A 20,716-nucleotide genomic window follows, 5' to 3' on the forward strand; every position below is an offset into this window, starting at 1 on the left:
ATGCTGGGTATCTGATTTAATTCTTTATAATTTTCGATCCCAGAGCGCTTTCTGAGTGCTTAAACATCAGTTTTTAACGTGTGGAATTTTAAAGGACAATCCATTTATATAACGCTGATTAAGATCTTTTACTATTGTGTATGTTTCCGTGCCTCAGATGAGACTGAGTTAAGGGAAACTGCTTGAGTCGTCCTTTCTTAATCTAATTTTTAGGGATAGACTTTGCATTTCCACAAATGGGGGAATCCTCTTCGTGCGCAAATTTCCTTGAGGTTTTTACTCTGGAAAACCTGAGATCTGTGATTGAACATGTTTTACTAGTGTTGGTTATGGAACAGTCCTATTCGCAGCCAAATAAGGATGCTCTACACGGCTACTTTTTTTACAGTAATTGTAAGGTGAGGAGGCTTGAATGGAATATATTGTAAATTATGAAAACTTGAATTGATTTAAAAACCGCTTTCTGTACGAAATCAGGTTTAAGTCTAAAATTGCGATTGTTGAAAAGGAAGTATGTTAAAAAAAACAGTTCTTAACTATATAATATGCAAAGTAATTGTAATAAATACATTTTGATTGTATATCCACTATGCTTACCACCCCCCCCCCCATAATGTGTAAATATATATCCCAAATTGTATATTTCCCGTGTGTTTTTCCGATTCTTGATTTCGTCTCATTTGATATTAATTTACGGGTACAAGGGTTGAAACAAAAGTAATGAATAGCTAAATGCATGGCAAACATAATTTGGGCTATATATCTGCACATTTGGTGAGTAGGGGTTGTGGGTAAAGTATAGTGGAGATGCGGTCAAAATGTGTTAACTACGATTCTTCTGCATCCTATGAGGTAAGAACTGTTTTATTAACATGTTTCTTACTTAACATCACCAATTCAACACTAATGCCTAAGCTTTATCAAGGTGAATGAAATTTACTAGGATCAGCACAAATATCAAGTCGTAAGGTTTCACTTGGCTAAATTAGCTCTTTAAAAATGTTAATGAAAGCTTGTTTGAAAAGCACCAGTTTACCTTATACTGTTTTCTCAGACAAATCGACTGATATACAATGACTTAGGAGTATTTGCGTAAATCAAACAGTTCGTGGTAACGAACTGTAGTAAGGAGTGACCCGGCTCAATAGTAACCAAAACTCTAAAAAATGGAATTTTGATACCAATAGCTGCATCAAAAGAATTGCATTTTAATGCTGGTTTTAAATATATAAGTTTCATCAAGTTTAGTCTTACCCATCAAAAGTTACGAGCCTGAGAAAATTTGCGCTATTTTAGAAAATAGGGGGAAACACCCCCTAAAAGTCATGGAATCTTAACGAAAATCTCACCATCAGATTCAGCGTATCAGAGAACCCTACTGTAGAAGTTTCGACCTCCTATCTACAAAAATGTGGAATTTTGCATTTTTTGCCACAAGGCAGATCACGGATGCGTGTTTATTTGTTTTTTTGTTTTTTTTTCCCAGGGGTGATCGTATCGACCCAGTTGTCCTAGAGTGTTGCAAGAGGGCTCATTCTAACGGAAATAAAAAGTTCTAGTGCCCTTTTTAAGTGACCAAAAAAATTGGAGGGCACCTAGGCCCCCTCCCACACTAATTATTTTCCCAAAGTCAACGGACCAAAATTCTGAGATAGCCATTTTATTCAATGTAGTCGAAAAACCTTATAACTATGTCTTTGGGGACGAATTACTCCCCCACAGTCCCCTTGGGAGGGGCAACAAGTTACAAACTTTGACCTGTGCTTACATATAGTAATGGTTATTGGGAAGTATACAGGCGTTTTTAGGAGGATTTTTTTTTGGTTGGGGAGAGGGATTGAGAAGAGAGGGATATACTGGGGGAACTTTCCGTCGAGAATTTGTCATGGGAGAAGAAAATTTCCATGAAGGGAGAGCAGGATTTACTAGCATTATTTAAAAAAAAAAAAATTAAAAAATAAATGTGAAAAAGCTTTTTCAGCTGGAAGTAAGGTACAGCAATAAAACTTAAAACAAACAGAAATTATTACCCATATGAGGGGCTCACCTCCTTCTAATACCTCGCTCTTTACGCTAAAGTATTTTTAGTAACTTCAACTATTTATTCTACGGCTTTTGTGATTCAGGGGTCATTCTTAATGAACTAGGATAAAATTTAAGCTTTAGTGTAAAGAGCGAGGTACTGACGATGGGGCGAATCCCCTCATATATGTAATAAGAACATGAGAATACAAAAGTTCTTTACGTAAGCTAATTTATAAGTTACGTAAATCTTTTACCAATAAAAATATTCGTAAAAAATTAAAAGTTCTAGTTGCTTTTTTAATTAACCAAAAAATCGGAGGGCAACTAGGCTTCGTCCCCCGCTCTTTTTTTCTCAAAATCATTCGATCAAAATTACGAGAAAGCTATTTAGCAAAAAAAAAAAAAAAAAAAATATGCAAATTTCGTTTTGATTGTTCCTCTGCGGAGAGCCAAAATCAAAACATGCATTGATTCAAAAACGTTCAGAAATTAAATATAAAAAAACAAGTTTTTTTTAACTGGAAGTAAGGAGCGACATTAAAACTTAAAACGCACAGAAATTACTTCGTATATGAAAGAGGCTGCTACCGCATCAACGCCCCGCTCTTTACGCTAAAATTTTTTACTGTTTTAAAAAGAAGAATTGAGAGAAAGAGTCAAACTTTAGCGCAAAAAACGGGGTGTTGATGAGGTAGCAGCCTCTTTCATATACGAAGTAATTTCTGTGCGTTTTAAGTTTTAATGTCGCTCCTTACTTCCAGTTAAAAAAACTTGTTTTTTTTATTTAATAAAGAGTAGAGCCTAACCCAGCAGCGCGAGTTTAAACTAAACCAAAAGTAAAAATATATCTAACTTTCGCAAGTCCCCGCATCCTGACAAAGATTAGTCTTCAAAAGAATTGATTTTTCTTTGTGTAATTGATTCTTAGGAATTACTTCTGCCAGGTTAAATTTATTTGCAGTATAGGGGATCTGGCACTTTAATAAAAGTCTAGCCCTTTCTGATTAAAATAGAGGACGATGAAGCTTCTAGAAATGAACATTGAAAGAACAAAATGGGAACCACGGCGCCCTATCGCGGGAATAATTTTTGGGTACTGAATATCAAAAAACCAATATCAAAGGAGTATTGTAAATAAATGCAACAGATCTACCTTGCTGCCCGTTGTTGGAATAACTGAAATATAAATAAGAAAACAATCAAATAGCAATTTAAAGCTAGTATACAATATAACTACCTTGTATGTAATACATATAAGGTAATTAGTACATAATAGTCTATAATTGGCTTATAATTGGCTCATAATTGTGTTTATAGGAGTTGCATTGCTTAAGATAAAAAAAAATCAGGGTCAGGTGAGATGTAAAGTCAGGTCAGATCAGCCTCCAATACCAAAAGCCGCTATTACGGCCTGTCAATTATTTTTGTATTTACTATAATGCTAAAAAAGAAACATAAAAAGAGCAAATATAACAAACAAGCAAAAAATCGATCAAAAGATAGGTGGACACGAACACAAAGGCAAATGTGCAAACTATCATAGGCAAAGCAACAGCCCTGTGTAAGTATTAAATAAAAAAAACAAGTTTTTTTTAACTGAAAGTAAGGAGCGACATTAAAACTTAAAACAAACAGAAATTACTTCGTATATGAAAGAGGCTGCTTCCTCATCAACGCCCCGCTCTTTACGCTAAAGTTTGACTCTGTCTCTCAATTCTTCTTTTTAAAACAGTAAAAACTTTAGCGTAAAGAGCGGGGCGTTGATGAGGAAGCAGCCTCTTTCATATACGAAGTAATTTCTGTTCGTTTTAAGTTTTAATGTCGCTCCTTACTTTCAGCTAAAAAAACTTGTTTTTTTTTTATTTAATTTCTGAATGTTTTTGAATCAATGCATGTTTTGATATTGGCTCTCCGCAGAGGAATAATTAAAACGAAATTTGCATTTTTCTTTTTTTTTGGCTAAATGGCCTTCTCATAATTTTGATCGAATGATTTTGAGAAAAAAAGAGCGGGGGAGGAAGTCTAGTTGCCCTCCGATTTTTTGGTCAATTAAAAAGGCAACTAGAACTTTTAATTTTTTACGAATATTTTTATTAGTAAAAGATTTACGTAACTTATAAATTAGCTTACGTAAAGAACTTTTGTATTCTCATATTTTTATTACATATATGAGAGGGTTCGCCCCCTTGTCAGATCCCCGCTCTTTACACTAAAGCTTAAATTTTGTCCCAATTCATTAAGAATGACCCCAGAATCACAAAAGCCGTAGAATAAATAGTTGAAATTACTAAAAATACTTTAACGTAAAGAGCGAGGTATTAGGAGGAGGTGAGCCCCTCAAATGGGTAATAATTTCTGTTTGTGTTAAGTTTTAATGCTGTTCCATACTTCCAGCTGAAAGAACTTTTTCATATTTATTTTTTCATTGTGCTTTTAAATAATGCTAGTAAATCCTGCGCTCCCTTCATGGAGATTTTCTTCCCCCATGACAAATTATCGATGGAAAGTTCCCCCAGCATATCCCTCTCTTCTCAACCCCACCCCCAACCTAAAAAATCATCCTGAAAACGCCTGTACACTTCCCAATAACCATTACTATATGTAAGCATTGGTCAAAGTTTGTAACTTGTTGCCCCTCCCATGGGGACTGTGGGGGAGTAATTCGTCCCCAAAGACATTGTTATAAAGTTTTTCGACTACGTTGAATAAAATGGCTATCTCAGAATTTTGATCCGTTGAATTTAGTAAAATAATTAGCGTGGGAGGGGGCCTAGGTGCCCTCCAATTTTTTTGGTTACTTAAAAAGGGCACTAGAACTTTTCATTTCCGTTAGAATGAGCCCTCTTGCAACATTCTAGGACAACTGGGTCGATACGATCACCCCTGGGAAAAAAAACAAAAAAAAAACAAAAAACAAATAAACACGCATCCGTGATCTGCCTTCTGGCAAAAAATACAAAATTCCACATTTTTGTAGATAGGAGCTTGAAATTTCTACAGTAGGGTTCTCTGATACGCTGAATCTGATGGTGTGATTTTCGTTAAGATTCTATGACTTCTAGGGGGCGTTTCCCCCTATTTTCCAAAATAACGCAAATTTTCTCAGGCTCGTAACTTTTGATGGGTAAGACTAAACTTGATGAAACTTATATATTTAAAATCAGCATTAAAATGCTATTCTTTTGATGTAGGTATTGGTATCAAAATGCCATTTGTTAGAGTTTTGGTTACTATTGAGCTGGGTCGCTCCTTACTACAGTTCGTTACCACGAACTGTTTGAAAGAGAAGCTTGGGCAAAAAGTATTACTTATATTTTTTTATGTTGTTTTGTTTAGACCATGGCTTTTTGTATAGAAGGAGGTGTCGTAGAAATTTCAAAAACGGCTCATTCGATTATGACTCAAAAGTGATAGGAGGGAATAACAGAAATGTTTCTATCAATTTTGACGGCAGTGATCATTATATTTGGAAAAAGTATATTGAATGGGGAATCGTGTGGTATATACCTTATTTTTTCTATCTGACTTTTTTCCTGTATCATGAATTTGTCAAATTTTGCTTACAGTTTTTCATAATTGTCTTATATTTTAAAACGGTAAAACAAATTTTGTTTAATGTAAGAGAAGAGTAAAAAAAAAAAAAAAAAAAAAAAAAAAAAAAAAAAAAAACAAGAGCTAAGAGATCATATGGCCCTTGTGACGAGGCCGGAAGAGCCAAGAGCTCATATGGTATGAGCTCTAGCAAAATTCTAAAAATCAATAGAATGATTTAAAAGGAAAATCAGAGGCTTTATGCCGATCGGGATTTAAAACAAGAGCTCTGAGTCACGAGGTCCTTCTAAATATCAAAATTCATTAAGATCCGATCACCAGTTCGTAAGTTATAAATATCTCATTTTTTCTAATTTTTCCTCTCCCTTCAGCCCCCCAGATGGTCGAATCAGGGAAAACGACTATATCAAGTCAATCTGTGCAGCTCCCTAGCACGCCTACCAATTTTCATCGTCCTAGCACGTCCAGAAGCACCAAACTCGTCAAAGCACTGGACTCCACCCCTAAATCCCCCAAAGAGAACAAATCTAGTACGGTTACATCAATCACGTATCTACGACATTTGCTTATTCTACCCACCAAGCTTCATCCTGATTCCTCCACTCTAAGTATTTTCCAAGATTTCTAATTTCCCCCTCCAACTCCCCCCAATGTCAACAGATCTGGTCAGGATTTGAAATAAGAGCTCTGAGACATGATTTCCTTCTAAATACCAAATTTTATTAAGACCCGGTCACCTTTTCCTAAGTTAAAAATAACTCAATTTTTCTGATGTTTCCAAATTAACACCCCCCAGCTCCTCCAAAGAGAACGGATCCGTTCCAGTTATGTCAATCACGTATCTAGAATTTGTGCTTATTCTTCCCATCAAGTTTCATCCCGATCTCTTCACTTCCCCTATGTCCCCGGATCAAATTCGAGTCGAAAATGGAGCATCTGAGACCTAAGATCCTTCTATATATCAAGTTTCATTAAGATCCGATCACCTATTCGTAAGATAAAGATAACCCAATTTTCACGTTTTCCAAGAATTCCGGGTTCCTCCTACAACTCCCTCCCCAATGTCAGTGGATCTGGTCGGAATTTAAAATAAGAGCTCTGAAGCACAAGTTCCTTCTAAATATAAAATCAAGCAGTTCGTGGTAACGAACTGTAGTAAGGAGCGACCCGGCTCAATAGTAAACGAAACTCTAAAAAACGGAATTTTGATCCTAAAAGATACATCAAAAGAATCGAATTTTCATGCTGATTTTAAATCTATAAGTTTCATCAAATTTAGTCTCTGTCGTCAAAAGTTACGAGCCTGAGAAAATTTGCCTCATTTTGGAAAATAGGGTGAAACACCCACTAAAAGTCATAGAATCTTAACGAAATCACGGGTGCGTGTTTATTTGTTTGTTTGTTTGTTTTTTTTCTTTTCCCCAGGGGTCATCGTATCGACCAAGTGGTCCTAGAATGTCGCAAGAGGGCTCATTCTAACAGAAATGGAAAGTTCTAATGCCCTTTTTAAGTGACCAAAAAAATTGGAGGGCACCTAGGCCCCCTCCCACGCTCATTTTTTACCCAAAGTCAACGGATCAAAATTTTGAGATAGCCATTTTGTTCCGCATAGTCGAAAACCATAATAACTATGTCTTTGGGAATGACTTTACCCCACAATCCCCAAGGGAGGGGCTGCAAGTTACAAATTTTGACCAGTGTTTACATACAGTAATAGTTATTGGGAAGTTTACAGACGTTTTCAGGGGGATTTTTTTGGTTTGGGGGTGGGGTTGAGGGGAGGGGCCATGTGGAAGGATCTTTCCTTGGAGGAATATGTCATGGGGGAAGAAAAATTCAATGAAGAAAAAATTAAAAAAAAAGGGCGCAGGATTTTCTAGCATTACTATAAAAAAATAATGAAAAAATAAGCATGAACACGTTTTTTCAATTGAAAGTAAGGAGTAGCACTGAAACTTAAAACGAACAGAGATTATTACGCATTTGAGGTGTTCTAAAAATACTTTAGTATAAAGAGCGTAGTATTTAGGAGGAGATAAATACCTCGCTCTTCATGCTAAAGCATTTTTAGTAATTTCAATTATTTATTCTACGGCCTTTCTGATTCAGGGGTCATTCTTAAAGAATTGGGACAAAACTTACGATTTAGTGTAAAGAGCGAGGTATTAACGAGGGTACAAACCCCCTCGTATACATAATAAAAATATAAGAATATAAAAGTTTGTTACGTAAGTTAATTCTTAAGTTACGTATATTTTTTACAAATAAAAACGTTCGTTAAAAATTAAAAGTTCTAGTTGCCTTTTTAAGTAACCGAAAAATTGGAGGACTACTAAGCCTCCTTCCCCACCCCTTATTTTTCAAAATCGTCTGATCAAAACTAAGAGAAAGCCATCTAGCCAAAAAAAGAATTAATATGCAAATTTCGTTTTTATAATTTATGCGCGGAGAGACAAAATCAAACATACATTAGTTCAAAAACGTTCAGAAATTAAATAAAAAAACTTGTTTTTTTTAACTGAAAGTAAGGAGCGACGTTAAAACTTAAAACGAACAGAAATTACTCCGTATATGAAATGGGTTGTCCCCTCCACAATCCCTCGCTCTTTACGCTAAAGCTTTTAATTGTTTTAAAAAGTAGAATTGTGGCAAAGAGTCAAACTTTAGCGTAAAGAGCGAGGGATTGCGGAGGGGACAACCCATTTCATATACGGAGTAATTTCTGTTCGTTTTAAGTTTTAACGTCGCTCCTTACTTTCAGTTAAAAAAACAAGTTTTTTTTATTTAATTTCATTAAGATCTGATCACCCGTTCGTAAGTTGCAAATACCTCATTTTTTCTAATTTTTTCGAATTATTCCCCTCCCCCAAGTCCACCAAATAGAGCGGATCCAGTCCGGTTATGTCATTTCCGTATCTTGAACTTGTTTTTATTCATCCCACCCAGTTTCCTTCTGATCTCTCCGCTTTAAGTATTTTCTGAGATTTCTACCACCACCACCCCCCCCCAACTGCCCCACACAATGACACTGGATCCGGCTGGGATTTAAAATAAGAGGTCTGAGTTACGAGGTCCTTCTAAATATGAAGTTTCCTGAAGATCCGATCACTCCTTCGTAAGTTAAAAATACGTCATTTTTTCTAATTTTTCGGAATTAACCCTCCCAAATCTTCCAGATAAATTTGATCTTCCAAATCAGAATTAATCTTCCCATTAGAGCGGGTCCGTTCCGATTATTTCAATCATATATCTAGGACGTCTGCTTATTTTTCCCACCAAGTTTCATCCCGATCCCTCCACTCTAAGCATTTTCCAAGATTTTAGCCCCCCCCCCCAAAAAAAAAAAATTCCCCCAATGTCACCAGATATGGTCTTGATTTAAAATAAGAGCTTTGAGACACGATATCCTTCTAATATCAAATTTCATTGAGATCCGATCACTCGTTCGCAAGTTAAAAATACCTCATTTTTTCTAATTTTTCAGAATTAACCCTCCCCTCCCCAACTACGCCGAAGAGAGTGGATCCGTTCCGGTCATGTCAATAATGTATCTAGGACTTTTGCTTATTTTTCACACCAAGTTTCATCCCGATCCCTCCACTCTAAGCGTTTTCCAAGATTTTAGGTCCCTCCCTCCAATTTCCCCTAATGTCACCGGATCTGGTCAGGATTTAAATGATAGCTCTGAGACACGGTATCCTTCCAAAAATAAAATTTCATTAAAATCCCATCACCTGTTCATAAGTTAAAAATACTTAATTTTTTCTATTTTTCCTGAATTAACTGGCCCCGACTCCCCCCCCCCCCCCAGATGGTCAAATCGGAAAAACGACTATTTCTAATTTGATGTGGTCTGGTCCCTAATACGCCTGCCAAATTTCATCGTCCTAGCTTACCTGGAAGTGCGTAAAGTAGCAAAACCGGGACAGACCGACAGAATTTACGATCGTTATATGCCACTTGGTTAATACCAAGTGCCATAAAAAGATGGGTTCTTAGTTCCCAGTTATTGAAGTTCTCTTAGGAGGAGGTCTTCGGGTAGGCTATATTCCTTTCTAAATGAGAATGCCTACTGTCATTTATACAAGAATCAATAGTGAATCATTGTGTCGATAATTTCCCTTTTTGACTTATAGCTCATATTCGAATGAAAATTGCCGGGGCAATTTTGTTTTGGCACAAACGCCTCATGCAAATTTTATTACCAATATCATAGTCGCTTCATTGCCGGTAATAATGTCGACTAGTCGTTCCGACATGCTGCGAACCGCAGAAAAAAGGAATTCAAAAAACACCTGAAAAGCGCATAAAAGCACTTGGAAAATCAAACGTATGGTGCGGAGAAATTGCAGCTACGTTTTGCAAAATGAATTTTAATCCGTTAGTTACTGATGAACTTCTACTATTGTTGTACGGAGGTAAAAGAATAGTAATTCACAGATTTTAACTTATTATCAATTCAACAGTAAGATAATCATTTGAATCCCGGGCAAGTTTCTTGCAAGGGGCGGAGAGTTTCAACGCACGAGGATCTATGCTTAAAAAAAAAAAAAAAAAAAAAAAAAAAAAAACGGTAAAGAATCTTCCAGAATTCATAAAATTGTAATGGTTTTCTCTAAAACACAACATATTGGAATTAAGGGTAATGTATGATCTATGTGCAGCCTCAAAATGTAGAAAATAGACTCAAATGTAGAAAATAAACAAGTTTTTTAATGCGAGTTAAAGCCAATAATGATTTTTTATGCTTCTAAAAATTACCCATATACGTCTCTAAGCAGTCTCTGAATACCTTTTGAAAAGTTGGGCAATGCATTCTGGGAAAGAGCTACTAGATGACAGAGCTAGTTAAAGTTGGGAAGTTAGATTACCTAGCTTTTAGAAAGGGGTTCTTTGTTCCTTTAAAACAGAAGATGCAAGAGACAAGATAAGCCATTTTTGTTTTTAAATGAGATAATAAAGTACAAGATGTCGTTCCAAATGGACTCGATGGCTTCTTGGTTTGGATGACGAAAATATTGGTTAAATACTAATCTGAATAAAATTTTAATTATTAGGTAATTTTAGAATACGGTCATCTTGCTTTGAAACTTAAAAAAAATTGCTTAATTTTAATAGATCAGGGCGTTTTAAATACACCAGGGCGTATTTTATGAGGTGGTTAGCAAGTTAAGCTTCATTCCCTGGATTAGCTCTGAGTTACATCAAAAGAATTGTATTTTAGTGCTTATTGTAACTATATAAGCTCGTAACACTTCCTAAATTTATATAATCATAAGAAAATCACACCATCAGATTCAGTGTATTAGAGAATCCTATTGTAAAAGTTTCAAGCTCCTATCAACAAAAATGTCAAATTTTGTATTTTTTGCCAGAAGACAGATCACGGATTCGTGTTTATTTGCTTTTTTGTTTGTTTTTTTTTCCCAGAGGTGATCGTATCGACTGAGTGGTTTTAGAATGTCGTGAGAGGGCTCATTCTAATGAGAATTAAAGTTCTAGTGCCCTTTTTAAGTGACAAAAAATTGGAGGGCAACTAGGCCCCCTCCCACGCTCGTTTTTCCTAAAAAACACTGGATCAAAATTTCGAGATAGCCATTCTGTTCAGCGTAGTTGAAAACATAGTAACTATGTCTTTGGGGACGACTTAATCCCCCACAGTCCCCGGAGGAGGGGTTGTAAGTTACAAACTTTGACTATTGTTTACATACAGCAATGGTTATTATGAACTGTGCAGACGTTTTCGGGGAGACTATTTCGCGTTGAGGTGGGACTGGGTCTGGGGAAGTGGATTATGCGGAAGAATCTTTCCATGGAGGAATTTATTATAAAGGAAGAGAATTTCCATGAAGGGGACACAGGATTTTCTAGCATTATTAAAAAAAAAACAATAAGAAAATAAACAGTTTTTTTTCAGCTGGTAGTAATGAGCAGCACTAAAACTTAAAATGAACATTAAATATTTCGTATAGAAGGGTTTCGTCTCCTCCACAGTACCTTGCTCTTTAAACTAAAATATTTTTAGTAATTTCAACTATTTATTCTACGGCCTTTGTGATTCAGGGGTCATTCTTAAGGATTTGGGACAAAATTCAAGCTTTAGTATTAAGAGCGAGGTATTGACGAGGGGGCGTAACTCCTCATATACGTAATAAACATCCAAAAATATAGATATTTGTTACGTAAGTTAATTCGTAAGGTGCGTATGTTTATTACTAACAAAAACGTTCGTAGAAAAAAAATCTAGTTACATTTTTAAGTAATCAAAATTTGAGGGCAACTAGGCCTCCTCCCCCACTCCTTTTCTTATCAAAACCGTCCGATCAAAACTATGAGAAAGTTATTAAGCGGTGTGAACCACTGGTAATTGCAAAAATATTTGTATATATTTTGACAAGGGATTACAACAATCCCAAGACCTTAAAAAAACTGAAAGTTTGAGACTTAGTAGAAATCGCTGTTAAAAATTGGACTTGCTTGAATAATAAAATATCTATGAATAGTTTAGTATGAAAAGACATTAATTGCGAAAAGAGGGAAAAACGATAATTTCAAAAATATTTGTAGGCATTTTAACAAGGGATTACCACGATTCAGAAATCTTAAACAAGAAAACCAAAAGTTTGATAAATTATATTATTCTCCCCTCAACACCACTCGAGTTAATGTATTGTTCTTAAAAAACGAGGAATTGAAGATTTTCATGCATGGAGAAAATAACAATAAATAGCTTAAAGAGCCAAAAACTGGTAATTGCAAAAATACTTTCGTATGTTTTAAGTATACATTTTGACAAGGGATTACGACAAATCAAAAACCTTAAAAACAAAATCAAAAGTTTGAAGCTTAGTAGAAATTGTGCTTGAATAAACAAAACCAGACTTGCTTGATTGCAATTCAAAAACCTCAAAAAAGAAAACCAAAAAGTTTGAAGCCTAGTAGAAATCGTTGTTAGAAATCTGACTTGCCTGAATAGTCAAATAACTGTGGTTAGAAGAAGAGCGACGATGAGAATCCGTGTATAGAAGGCTGCCGCGTACCGAGTGCCGATTTCAGATGGCGAAGCCGCCGGGCTCCCGGTACTTATTTTTTATAATTGAAAAATTAATGCATATTTATTTATGTATACATTTTTTCTCGAAACGGCTCCATATTTTTTCTGGAAAATTGGTATCTTGGGATATTCTCGCATAAAAAGAAACGATCTAGATAGGTCAGAAGTCTTGGAAAATCCGTTAAGAGGCTTAAATTCGGTTTTTGTAAATGATTCATGTATTATGTTAGCGCATGATATAAGCATTTCCAATGACATCATCTAAGCATTTTATTATATGATGTTATGCATAGTATAAGTAAGTTTGTTGAGTTTCGAATGCATAAATTATCTATATAATATAATGTCTGTTGGAAGGCCCAACAAACAAAACTTAGCAGTTGCAGTTACTTAACTAATACCTGAACTCTCAAATGTAATAAGATGTGAAAATTGACAACCTGGACCATCAATTGCGACAATACCAATACGGGCAGCTAAATCAAAGACCATTGTTATTAGGTTTTGGGTTTTACATGGATAAGATCATCAATACCTACCATTCCTTTGTTAAAAAACAAAGGATCGGCCATATGTATTTCATAATGACGAAAGACAAGCCTAGGTGAAACGAACCAAGCAAATTGAAAACGAGAGTGATGGCTTTTAGGTTTTGGGTTTTGACATGGATAAAGTCATCAGTGCCTACCTTACCTTTGAGATTCAAAAACTTGAACCAGGTAAATCGTTGGATGATAAAGAAGTTTTTGTCCCACCCCCTGAACAATTAAAAGATACTAAAGTTTGGTGATACGTCTTTTATAATGACAATAGACAAGCTGACGCAAAAATTAAAGATTCAATAAAAAAAAACGTAAGTTTACGAAGTCATTACTTTAAATTTTGAGGTCCGTTTATATATATATATATATATATATATATATATATATATATATATATATATATATATATATATATATATATATATATATATGTCCATTTACATAAAAAAAACAAACCTTTGTTTGGCCTTTGGCTTCCCGTAAACTTGCCTATTTACCTTTAGATATAGCTATATTTAGAGCTGTATATAGATGTACAGCTGTACAATGTATACATACATTGCATATATGCAATATATATATATATATATATATATGGAGTCCCACTCTCCCACTTAGCTTGGAACATGCAAGCCATAGGACCCACCACCACCTGTAACACCTTTTGGGAAGCCATGGATTCTAACATAAAAAATAACAGTGTGTTTTCTTCAAACTTGAATATTTAATGGTAGGAATAAAAGAGAAAGAATAATCGTTAAATTTGATTGTGAGACAAACACAGACATAAAGTCAAATACGTGTCTAATAACTTGGATGGTAAAACTTTTTGAGGACTTAAACCTCTCTTGTGTTGTTGTTCTTATGTTTTTCATCGATGCCTTGTGTCATTTGTTATTATTTTATTTGCATGTTAACCAATTAGTATGTCGTCTCAGTTTAGAGTAATATGTTTAATGTGACATACTTATATAGTTTTTGTACAATGTAGTTAGCCCAAATCCCATGTATTTAGCGTTAGCCTCCAAGAGAAGAATGCACCCCGTTTCATTGATTTTGTAATGGATTTTGAAGCAATATATTTTTTTTACCTTCTTATTTTCACAAATTTCTTTTTCAAAATATTTCTATAATAGTATACTCTCACTATTTTACATAGCTCAGACAATTGCACAAACAGTGTGTCAGTTTAAGCTTTTGTAAAGAATTCAAAATGAATAAAATATGGAATTGGGTTAATAGTCTACTACTGATATTGTTTGTCACAGCTATATGGTATCTCAGATCGAGAACACCGATCCCCCATTTACTCTTGTTAAAAAATTCTGCTTTCTCAAATCTGTGTTTAAATTACCAGACCGTCCTAATCTGGTATCACCGGCGTATCCAGGGGAGAGGGCACCCTCTTTCCCAGTTTTTTTCTTTTTTCATTCTTTTTTATAGAATAAATTTGTCAATTTGATCATTTATTATCACTTTATCACTTTGCCACCCCCCCCCCATGATTTCGCTCATTGGTGCCCTTGTCACATTGAGTCCTTCCCAAGATTTTACTCTAAATCTGCGGGCTTTATTTATATAGGGAATATTTCCAAGCCTCCTATGCCATCCTTTCTAGATATATTGAGATGAGATCTCGGTCATTTCGTTCTTAAAATATCCTGGAAACACCCTCATATGCAATCTTTATTTCTAAAATAGTCCTATTTTTTTAATAAGGCCAGCCATATATGCTTCAGTTTTTAGACGGCACAATTCTGCATGGTGCTTAGCTGGTCTTCAAATAGCCTAAAACAACAAGTTTTTTTTTCCCAAATGTTTCGCTCTCATATATTAAGTGAAAATATCTATTGTTAGGATGTTTTTTTTTCTGCTTTTTAATTACTCTTCTGTTACTCAAAAATATCTTTGGCTTTTGCTTTTATACTTTTTACATCTTTCATTTAAACCCTATGAAAAATTGTAAGCTGTCGGCCACAATGGTCAAGTAAAGGAGCTTTTCTGCTGCTTCAAATATTTTAGTCTCCAATTCTGCAGCACCTTTGACAACATAAAGATAACGAGACAGAACAAAATACAACTAAATGGACATTCCAAAAAAAATCGATACGACAAGAGGTTGACAGTTACTTTGTCATGCTTATTTGGAATTATCTTTAAAGAAACAAGCTTGAAGGTTATTAGTCTTTCTGCTGAAAAAAAAACCTGTCACTAATAATGAATAAACAAACTACTAAATGGTATTTCTAAGCCTATTTGACATTATTTACTGGGTGCCGTTTGAGACTTAGAACGTTTAGACTAACGTCTTAGACACAAGTGGGTATTTTATTTTCTATCATTTTGCATGAGCTAAATGTATGAATTATACATCCAACATCGTTTATGAAACAAACGTTTTTTTTTTTCGCCAGAACTTTCAGCATTAGCAAGGCTGTCGGATGAAACCTCCATACCCATTAGGCTACTTACATACCCATTAGGCCCACTGAAGTCCAAACTCTCCCCAATCTAATAAAAGCCCAAGGACTTGTCAAATTTCTCCTATAGTGGCACCATTAGCGTCTTATAAAAACATTTTAGAGCCTCTCACACTCACAAATCTTTACTTTAAACTTTTTAGACCAAAACTCTTTACCTCATACTCATTTACACTTCAGAATTGCTTCAACCCCTTTGCTGCTTCTCAATCAGTTGACCAAAAGTAAATGCTGAGCTGTAGAAAAGAAATGAAAAGACTCGTTTGACAAACGCGCAGTTTATTAATTTTGTGTGTGGTGACAAAATTGTTTTAACAGAATATCGATTATACTTTTGAACGTCTTCTCTTTAGCGTGTAGCTGGTTTAAATTTGACTCTAGGTGGATGTCTAGACTTCACGGGACACGGGTTCTAAAGATGGAACGGGTTAAAACGGTTTAGAGTTTAACGGTCTTTAACGGGTTTTAACGGTCTACAGGTTTAGAACGGGTTCTAAATAACGCTTGATTTAGTAATGAGGCTATGTTTTTAAGCCGAAAGCTCAAACAAAACTCATAAAAATCGTAATTTTTCACACTAAGTATACTAATTGTGTTAAAAGTCAGCTAATAAGCCTTGGGGCTGTAAGCTGTCTGAAAAATTGTCAAGTCAGTAGGAAAGACTGGAAGTGACCTTCAAAAAAATCGTTGGGCTTCTTATGACTCTTTGTTCCATTTTTCACTTTACTAGTTCTTTACCTTCATACTTTTTACCGATAAATTTTATCCTTAAAATAGATAACTTCTTAATAATTCTTGCCGTATCTTAGACTCGTTTCATTTTCATTTGCAGCATATTGATTTTCATATTGCTGCATCTTCCAACACCCTTCATTTCAATTTAATAATCTTTCAGTCCATCACTTGTATTTTCATCCATTTCTGGTCCCTTTTTTTTTCATTTCTCTTATAACTAGCGTATAAACTGCTTTAGCTTTCTTTGACTTGTCGTACGCTTGTCAGATGGAAACAGCTTTGAAAATATTTTCTTTTTTACAAATAAGTCCTATAAATTTTCTATGAATATTTACCAAAAGGTTATAAATAGTAGTTAGGACTTCTAGTAAAATTTGGCCGTTATTTTGTGCATCTTTGCCAAGTTGTACTTTTTTCGAATACTTGTTTAAAGATTTTCTTTATTATTCCTCTGTGTAGATTTTAATTTTTTTTTTCGAACGGTGATCAATGGTGCTGATCACCGTTCACTTGAATACTTGTTTAAAGGTTTTCTTATTATCGCTTTAAGGATGTTTTAATTTGGTAATTTTTTTGTTTTTTTAGGTTCTTTTTCCTGGTATTTTGACGTTTATTTTACATTAAGACCTTAAATATTTTGTCTTTCAGGACAGGGGTTCGGGTCCTGGTCTAACTGGTTATTCCGTTCGAACGGTTGTTTAACGGTTCTTCAGTTGAATACTTGTTTAACGGTTTTCTTTATTATCTCTCTATGTAAATTTGAAATTGGTAATCTTTTTTGTTTTTTGGGGGTTCTTTTTCTCCATATTTTGACATTTATTTTACATTAAGATTTGAAATCCTTTGTTTCTCAGAACAGGGGTTAGGGTCCTTTTCTCGCTGGTTATTTTGATCGAACAGTGATCAGTGGCGCAACTCTGTAAGGTCAACCAGAATCGATCTAGATCACAAAGGGTACCTGAAGAAATATGAGGAAGATAAACAGGAAGGATGTGCAAAACACAGGATGGATGGCTCCCAACCCCTCCGTTGTACTTCCTGGCTTAAGGGCCACGAAACAACAATCAGCATCAGTGGTAAGGACTACAAAGTCCAATAATGTATTCTTTGCCTTTTTATCTTCGGATGAAAGTTAAGCAAAACTAGTAATTTAAACCAACAAAATCAGCATAAATTGAATAAGGTCTAAGGCTACATCTCACCCAATAGGGAAGGGGGATGGCACACATTTTTAAGGGTATCAACTGGTATTGTTGGAAAGAGCACTAAAAGGTGCAGCTAGTGGTATAGTCTTTTAGCTACGGAATTAAGAACGAAAACTAAATTTACCTTTATTTTTATGTTAAACTTTATCATTCATTTAAAATGTTAGTAAGGCTTTTAAGTAAGATCTTTACCTTTTTTAGGCTTTAATCATAATTCGACTTACTGACTTTTCTTATTATTATGCATTGCCATTAAATTTGAGCTTTTTTTATTAAGTATAAAATTAAGGGTGCGGGTTATTATTTGAATATATTATAAGGATTTCACAAAAACACGAACACTTTCATATAGAAATAAACGTGATATAATGTTACTAAAACGCAAACGATAATTGGACTTAATATTAAAATTTTATTTTAAAACATTATTAAAACTAAAAATCCCCACAGTATTGTCTGGCAAAGAGACATAACTATTTGCTACTGAAAAAGGAAAATGATTAAAGAAATTCTAGCAATTAGAAGAGTTATAAGTTATTATTAGACGAGTGGGATAAAACAGGGATGAAGATTTTCCTGAGCTATTGACGGCGCATAGGCTGGTAAATTCACCTTTCAATTTGTTAGGTCTTTTTTTTACAGGTATAGGTAGCAAGCCTCTCAACCCGCCTTGTTTCAGTGGGGATCAATCCCTAGGCTAAAGAGTATGATTTAATTATAAGAATGGAAACTGGTGCTAAGTATCGGCAAAATATCCATCAGCTTCATCTAGTTGTTGGCGACACTTGGTATTTCTTCAAGGTATTTCGTTTTTCTGTCAGGAACAGAGATCAGACACTTATTAATACACAAATTTTACTAGCTAAATAAATCAAACTAGTCATTCTTATTAATAGACTGATGAAGCTACAAACACTAGATAGTGTTGAGGTTTTTTGCCAAAATTAACAGTAATTCCCACTGTCTTTGGACCAGAGCATCTATCCATTGTGCTACCATGAGGTTATTGCAAGAGTAATTATTGTTTATTATTTGTAGATTGTCTAGATGCTTGGAATTTGGTGATATTTTACCAAAAGATCAGGAGTATGATAAAATGAGGCCCCCAAAAAAGGATCTTGGAGAATCTACAGTCGTGTATTTCCATGTAACTGTGATGGGGCTGGATTCAATTAATGAAAATTCAATGGTAAGGGTTTTTTACTCGTATGCATTATTTCAACTGTTTAATTTCGTTTTAGAGAGTTAATTCATCAAAGTGAATCTATAGAATTTGAAAAACAAATGAAAGCCATTAAAATGGACCGTATATATATATATATATATATATATATATATATATATATATATATATATAATTTATTTTTAACCCACATCATAACAAGTTATGGCACTTGTGGAGTAACAAAAAGAAAAAAAAAATGAAATACACTACAAGTAAAATACACTACAAATAGAAAAAACATTACGCTGCAATGAGATTAACCGAACAGACGGACCAAAGGATGATGAGGCGATAAACGATAGAAAGCTGATTCCAACAACCTTCCATGCAGGAGGGCCAACTTTGCACTTATATCAGGGACATCAAACTTACGAATTATCTTCCTATTGCTATACCAAGGGGGGAGATAAAGTAAAAATTTACAATATCTGAAATAAAAAATCTGAATCTGATTAACATCTTTTTTCTTTAGAAGGGGATAAAGACCAGAAAGATAAAGGACAGAATGATCACAAAATGTAGCATATAGTCTACCGAGTACCGAATAAAAAGCTTGACTGTGAACTACATTGTCAAAAGCTTTAGAAAGGTCCAAAGTACACACATAAAGTGGCGACCCCTCAGCCATGCTATTGTTAATGGCGGAAGAAAGAACACAGTGTGCATGTTGACAACCAATACCAGTTTGAAACCCGAATTGATTCGACCCGAAATTTATATTTTCATTTAAATGAGGAATTAAAATGTATTCAAGGATTTTACTCAAGTTACACGTAGTGGTTATAGGGCGATAAGATGAACATTGATATAACATATATATATATATATATATATATATATATATATATATATATATATATATATATATATATATATATATATATATATATATTCTATATTCTCCGGTGAATGTTCGAAATTCCTTTTTCGCTGCTTGGATTCCATTAGCTTTACAAGTCTGCTTTTTCAACCTAATGCAAGCTATGATGGTAAAAGTTAAAATTAGGTTAGATTATGTTAGTTTAGGTTAGATTAGGTTGAATTTCGTTTTACACATCAGAACTGGGTTAAAAACCTAAGCTAACCTCACCAAACCTAATCTATTCTAATCTAGCCTACCATCATCAAACCTTGCATTAAATTGAAAAAGTTGACTGGAAACGCTGACTAAATCCAATGAGAAAATAAGGTATTTCAGAAATTCAACAGTGAATGTCGACATTCATCAATTAGCAGATATTCACTGTAACAGATATATAAAGTTAAAAATGCAGAAAACGTTTCTGGTTACTATTTTTGTTTTTATTATTTTTATAGACCAATCCTGCTGACATGTTTTTGTTCAGTCTTACCGAGCTATACACATATATATATATAGCTATGTATTAAGATGTAAATGCAGATGAATATTTTGGATATCCATTATGTACAATGGACAATGCATTAAATTGTTTTGATTGCTATTTTCTTATTTTAGACCTATGCTGCTGACATTTTTTTTGCTCAATCTTGGAAAGATCACCGGTTGCGCTTGCCCGAAAATATGACTTCAGAATATAGGTGAGCTACTATAATGATTTTCAGTTATGCCAGACTTAAGCCCCCAAGCCACGGTAAGATACGATCATCGTAATTTAAGAACTAATTATATGATCCTAATCTAGTTATACAAAGGGCTTTTAGTCTAAACCCCAATTTCCAGAGAAATTGCTTACGGATTTTTCTGCTTACCCGGTTGAGTAACCTCATTTCAAACAGTAGGCTGTACGAAAAAATGTGGTTAAATCCCGCTTCCTTGGGCTATAATGAAAGAAAGGATGATATTACTAGAGCATGTTCTGTGGATGAAGGACGACAGATTGCCGAAGATTGCCCTTATTAGCCAACCGTCAAGGGCT

At 34.5% G+C, this 20,716-nt stretch overlaps 1 protein-coding gene across 1 annotated transcript in view; it reads left to right on the forward strand.

Moving 5' to 3' along the window:
• Window positions 1-310: 310 nt before the first annotated feature.
• LOC136026610 (glycine receptor subunit alpha-3-like) overlaps window positions 311-20,716 on the forward strand; it is a 131,338-nt gene continuing 110,932 nt past the window's right edge. The window contains exons 1-3 of the mRNA XM_065703333.1: window positions 311-398; window positions 18,632-18,782; window positions 20,296-20,378. Of these exons, the coding sequence (XP_065559405.1) occupies window positions 361-398; window positions 18,632-18,782; window positions 20,296-20,378 (272 nt within the window). The 5' untranslated portion in view covers window positions 311-360. The remainder of the gene's footprint in view (window positions 399-18,631; window positions 18,783-20,295; window positions 20,379-20,716) is intronic.

This window comes from Artemia franciscana, chromosome 4 (genome assembly GCF_032884065.1).
Source record: "Artemia franciscana chromosome 4, ASM3288406v1, whole genome shotgun sequence".
Classification (NCBI taxonomy): domain Eukaryota; kingdom Metazoa; phylum Arthropoda; class Branchiopoda; order Anostraca; family Artemiidae; genus Artemia; species Artemia franciscana.